The 5,405-nt window shown below is 46.7% G+C and overlaps 2 protein-coding genes across 2 annotated transcripts; one reads left to right on the top strand and one right to left on the bottom strand.

Annotated features, from left to right (window-relative positions):
• Positions 1–275: 275 nt before the first annotated feature.
• LOC124697165 lies at positions 276–1,632 on the bottom strand. Its single transcript, XM_047229798.1, has 4 exons — positions 1,294–1,632; positions 1,128–1,212; positions 782–909; positions 276–698 (listed from the first exon to the last, which is right to left on the bottom strand). The coding sequence occupies exons 1-4, from the start codon at positions 1,630–1,632 to the stop codon at positions 474–476; spliced, it is 777 nt and encodes a 258-aa protein (XP_047085754.1). The 3' UTR covers positions 276–473.
• Positions 1,633–2,351: 719 nt separating this feature from the next.
• On the top strand, positions 2,352–5,036 carry LOC124660977 (26S proteasome non-ATPase regulatory subunit 2 homolog A-like). Its single transcript, XM_047198834.1, has 5 exons — positions 2,352–2,531; positions 2,625–2,729; positions 2,800–2,904; positions 4,612–4,788; positions 4,920–5,036. Exons 1-5 carry the CDS (start codon positions 2,352–2,354, stop codon positions 5,034–5,036), a joined length of 684 nt encoding a protein of 227 aa, XP_047054790.1.
• Positions 5,037–5,405: the final 369 nt, after the last annotated feature.

The raw sequence follows: 5,405 nt of genomic DNA, 5'->3' as shown, positions 1-5,405 counted from the left end.
TAGTTTGATAAGCTTGAGCAGGGAGTTGTGAAGTTGAAGCCAATTAAACAATCTACCCCGAAAAGTTGAGTACATAGGAACATTCCCATAAATAGAAAGATATGAGTTGCCTAGTTTAGGATTTGCAAAGCCAAGCAATAACACGGAAAAAATTTCAAAAGCGCGCTGTGAAAAAATTCTGATATTCTCACGAAAGACAGCAGAAATAGTAACAAGTGGTTCTCTTCTGATACAAAACTAATTAACTACTCAAATTTTAATCTGGGACGTCAAAGTAAATCATGACAGCACACCCTATCTGTTATTCATAGCATGTAACAGCGAGTTACAATATCATATGATGTACATCATGATATACCACTATAAAGTGCCTAACTGTCAACCTATACAAGCAGTACACACTAGACATACATGACCTGAAGTGTCGAAAAGGCCACAGAACAGACCCATCTCTTATGTACAATATTTTTGCTTCAGGCATGGCTCCCTCCTTTGGTGCTACCGAGCTTGGATAGTAGGTAGAGGCAACCCGAGGAGAGGAGAATCGACGCGGCGAAGCAGAAGAGGTCAGTACAGGATGTGATGGTCACCCTCTTGCTCTTCTCGGAGATGCCAACCAGCAGAACCATAACGATGACATGGCCCAGCTTCGTCTTGAGGTCACTCACCGAGTGGATTTCCAGCCACTTGGGCCGTTCCTGCAGACATAATAAGAGATATAATGACACTGAAATCAACGGCATTGCTTCTCCGATTGTTGATAGGAAGCATGGAAACTAACCGGAAGCCTGAACAAGCCGAAGAAACTGGAGCCTTCGGCGGATTGTTTTGCAATGTCCATGTTACTGATGAAGAGCTCGTACAGGCCCGTCCCGAAGACAAACATGACCGTCCCGATGAGGTACATATCTGAGTAGAGACAAGTAATGCACAAGGGTTAGTTATCACTTATGAGGACTACACAACAGAACCGACGGCATGTGTAATCTCGCCGTGGTGACAATTGCGCCGACATGTAGAACCTGTATAGCGGTGAATTTGAAGGTTCTAGTGGTGGGTTGTGTGTGCATGACTGACTGATTGAAGTACAGAGCAAACATGGGGTGAATTAGTATGTGGTTAGTTACCAATGGCTTCAATCAGCATGAACACGACCTTCCCATCGCCGCGCAGGTAGTACTCGACGAAGGCGTCCATCACGAAAGTGCATCCCTGCGTAATCAAGCGCACAGAGTTAAAATCACTGATTTGGTATCCGAACAGATTAACCTGAGGGGCTGAAGAATCGAACACCTTGAGGAAGCAGAGGACGGATCCGGCGAGAGATCCGGCGATGGCGAGGAAGGCCATGAAGCGGCAGGCGTAGATGGCCTTCTCGATCCCCGCCTCCAGGTCCGACCCGAACCCCGCGCGGGCCGGCAGCCCGAACGGGCGGAACCGCACGCTGCCGTGGGGCTCCGTCTCCATGTGCACGGCGCTCGCCGCCGCGGCGGGGCTCGACGCGCCTCTAACCCTCACGCCGCGAGGCCGCGCCTTGGGCCTCGGCCTCCATGCCCACCCTCCGCGGCACCCCGCGCCCACCGAAACCTCGGCCGACGACGCCACACCGGAGCCGAAGGGTCTGGGCCTCATCGTCATGGCTGCCATTCCGCCTCCACGGCGCGGAGCTGGTGGCTAAGTAGGCAAGAAGCGCCACAAGTGGGGCGCCACGTTCGGTGCACCGGTGCGGGTGCGGACGCGGAGGGCGACGGCGACGGGGCAGCTCGTCGGGACGCGGGCCGACGAGTCCACGTTGGCGAGGGGAGTCCCCCCTTGCCCGCGCCGTGCATTCCTCCTACCGGCCGGTGGCGACAGGGACGGAGATACTTCCAAGCTTGGGCGGGTGATGTGGCGGCCTCGTGTCGTCGTCGTCTTCCCCGGCGAGCCTCCGCCACTCCTTTCCGCGGACTCTCTCGTTGCTCGTCGGCGCCACGACAAGCGTCGCGACTCGCCAGTCGGCCAGTGGCTCTGAACTCTGACTGGTCGGTGTGCTGGGCCACAATAACAGCCCAATGTGAAGAGGTCTGATCTGATCATAGTTCAGCCCAGCAGATCTAAAAAAAGGACTTTCATTCCAGCAAATGATAGTCCGTTAACTACTGGGCTGATTTCTCGGCCAACAAACTCTGAATATAAAAAAAGGAAAATGACACAACACAGCCTCCTTAGGACATGTGGCGAGCAGGAGATTACTTCCCTAAGATTTTCTGACACAATAGCGCGCACGTGCGGAGCAAGTTGCTTTTCCTTTGCAAAGGTTTTTTTTTAACGATTCCCCATACATAGGCTTTTTTTATCCCATAAATTTGACCATGAGCTTTCCTCTCCTGAAGGGTCTAGCCTTGGAGATTGATGATGAGATAGCTGCGGATGAAATGGACAAGGAAATGTTGCAAGAAATAGTTAATAACACTAAGCTGAGTGAGGGTTACCTCACTCTTGCTCGTGATATTGAAGTTATGGAGGCAAAATCTCCGGAGGATATATACAAGGTGACTTGCATTTTGTCACTTTCGTGTTTGTGGAGTGTCTTTTTAGTCCATGAAGTCTATAATAGAATTATTCTTACACTTCGTAATCTGCAGGTCCATTTGATTGATGGCCGTGGTGCCAGCTCCAGTCTTGATTCTGCAAGACAGAATTTGGCTGCAACATTTGTTAATGCATTTGTTAATGCTGGATTTGGCCAGGTTAGTTCTCGAGAAGCCTTTGAGGTTTGTGTGAGGAAAGCGTGGATATTAAGATCGTTTCTTTATGCAGGACAAGCTGATGACTGCTCCATCTGATTCTTCCAGTAGCGGGTCGTCTGGAAACTGGTTATTTAAAAATAAGGAACATGGAAAAGCCAGTGCAGCGGCTAGCCTGGTTCGTTACATCGTTAATTGCATTTTGTACCATAAGGTTTCTGTTCATAATAGAGAAGAGAGTGGAGGCTGTGTTGTGTCATTTTCCTTTTTTTTTTCTAGATTCGTTTTTTTAAAATAAAATATATTGAGAATTGTAAGTTCAAATTATGAACAGTTTCACTTTTGCGATCCTCATGTTGAGATATTCAAAACTAAGTCCCATGTTGATAAGTTTCGGGATATTTTTTCCCGTACTTCCAGTACTAGTGTGATTGTACTCATGATGTGTACCTAACTGTACTACTGATAAGTACTTCTATTTTTAGTGTATTTGGTGCAATTTTTTCTTTTACTTGGTAATTGTACTCGCTCTGTTTGCGACTGTATTTTTGTACATTTACTTGCTCGTGCATGCAAATGTACCTGGTCGTGTGCGCGACTGTACCTAGTCGTGTGCGCTACTGTACTTATGTACATGTACTTGGTCGTGTGCGTGAATGTATTTGGTCGTGTGTGCTACTGTTCCCGGTCGTGTGCGCGACTGTACTTGCTCGTGTGCGCTTTTGTAATTAAACTCGCCCGTGTGCAACTGTACTTGTGTCTTGTATGTAACTGTACTTGTGTGTTATACACAACTGTACTCGTGTGATATACATAACTGTACTCATGTGTTGTACATAACTGTATTCGTGTGTACCTTTATCTTTTTTCACGTTTTGCAATGGACAACAAAAAAACCTACGTATAATAGCTAGCCATGTATGGTACGTTTCTGAACCTAGCAGACAGCAGTGCAATGCATGGATCGATGGGATGGCTTGCTTGTTTTGACATGCATGCATGCGCGGCGCTAGGTGTGGATGAAATTGGTCGTGCTTGCCCTCGCCGCGATACGTACGAGGAAGTACGCGCTTTTTCGTCCGCGGAGGTATATAGGCCCACGTGCCCTGATGGCTCGCGTCGCACGGTGGAGAGTTCTCTTAACGCCACGCGTCGTACGGATGCTCGCGGACGGCTATGTATGCTCTAGTTGAACAAATAACTATTGCAGAAATAGAGTAAAACTGGTGAACATAATAGATTGGCAAGTTGGAGCACCATGTTGCAGTGATGAGCAAGGCGACTTAGAGCCTTTCGAAAACACCACCAATACACAAAGATGCCTTATCCACGCATATCCTCCAACAAGAACAACAAGCATGGCAAATTGGCAATAGATAAAGAATGCTAAAACATAAAAAAAAAACAAGAACAAGAAGCATGGCAATGCATTGATAATGCAAAAACATAGGGACAATCCTATACGTACAACAAAATATGTACAATTTTGGTACGCCGCCTAAAACGAACCATTCATTACATCTGGTGCATGCAGCAGCAGCATCGGATCAGTAATCGTACATAAATCGTATAGCCATTCATCGTATTGCTTAGCTCTGAGTAATAAAGCGTCGTTTATCGAAAAAGTAGTTCCAAAAACATAGAGAACCTGCAACACACTTTTCTATATAAAATGGTACAAAATGTATGCAGTAGGCCCCTAAGTTGTTCCACGTACGTACATCACATTGCAGCTAATGAACTCCATTGCAGTATGTCCTTATTATTCTACCAGATAGATGGACATGCTTGCCTGCCCGGCCTATATATCTTCGCTAGTTTTTTTTTTGGAGATAACATAATATATCCTGGCAAGTTAATGACTAATACTCGGATCTAATTGCAGCAGGTCTGTGGGAACGTTGCGCAGAAGGTGAAGTTGCACCCCGCACCGACGCACTCCCCAGTCCAGGTGCAGTCGGTCGCACCATTGTCACACGGGATCTGGGTGAACCTTATGCGGCTCTGGAAATGGCAAGCCGCGCGATTGCACGACGTCCCAAACGGCGAGATGATTTCAGATGTACAACTACGAAAAGAGGCCTCACCTGCAGAAAAAAAAGTTGTTATTTGACAATTGATCTAGTTAACGTATACTTGTTACATGAACAAAAAATGGGTACCACGTACGCATGTACCTGGTGTCACTGCCAGCACAAGGAGAAGGGCGAGAGGAAGGAGCAGCGTTATGGGAATCCTCATGTTTTGCTGGATCATGTGCTGATCGATAGTAGAGGAATTAGTCTTGTGGATGGTTGGCTTGTTGGCTGAATCGTGAGGTGTGGAAGAGAAAGTTAGGACACTATCAGGCTTTATAGCGGGCGTAGGGCAGATGCTCCCAGTTTTAATTGGCAACAAATCAATGGCACATTAACTGCATTAATAGCAAATCAACAGTATTAATGGCGAATCAATGAGGGTGAGTGGCGGATTGAATTCCCCAACGGCGGGATGACCTGAGATTTACAACTGTGAAACGGCTCAGGCTGGTCATAGTGCATAGTATCGTATACTTGTCTATGGTTCTATCTCTATAGTGGGTAGTATTATAAAGTAGTATCATAATCTTATAAATTTATTGTTTTGTAGAATCCCAATGCAAATCTATGTACACGATCTATTTAGCATTAATTTTTCTCG

This window comes from Lolium rigidum, chromosome 1 (genome assembly GCF_022539505.1).
Source record: "Lolium rigidum isolate FL_2022 chromosome 1, APGP_CSIRO_Lrig_0.1, whole genome shotgun sequence".
NCBI lineage: Eukaryota > Viridiplantae > Streptophyta > Magnoliopsida > Poales > Poaceae > Lolium > Lolium rigidum.
Note: the sequence above shows the minus strand (reverse complement) of the source record. Positions and strands in the feature narration are given on the sequence as shown.

Excerpts from the sequence above, each read along its gene's own strand:
- LOC124697165 (XM_047229798.1), bottom strand. The coding sequence starts at position 1,632 with ATGAGGCCCAGACCCTTCGGCTCCGGTGTGGCGTCGTCGGCCGAGGTT. Across the intron at positions 910-1,127 it reads CATGCTGATTGAAGCCATTG|ATATGTACCTCATCGGGACG; the intron begins GTAACTAACCAC and ends GTCTCTACTCAG. Across the intron at positions 699-781 it reads TCGGCTTGTTCAGGCTTCCG|GAACGGCCCAAGTGGCTGGA; the intron begins GTTAGTTTCCAT and ends TTATGTCTGCAG.
- LOC124660977 (XM_047198834.1), top strand. The coding sequence starts at position 2,352 with ATGAGCTTTCCTCTCCTGAAGGGTCTAGCCTTGGAGATTGATGATGAG. Across the intron at positions 2,532-2,624 it reads CTCCGGAGGATATATACAAG|GTCCATTTGATTGATGGCCG; the intron begins GTGACTTGCATT and ends CGTAATCTGCAG. Across the intron at positions 2,730-2,799 it reads TTAATGCTGGATTTGGCCAG|GACAAGCTGATGACTGCTCC; the intron begins GTTAGTTCTCGA and ends TTCTTTATGCAG.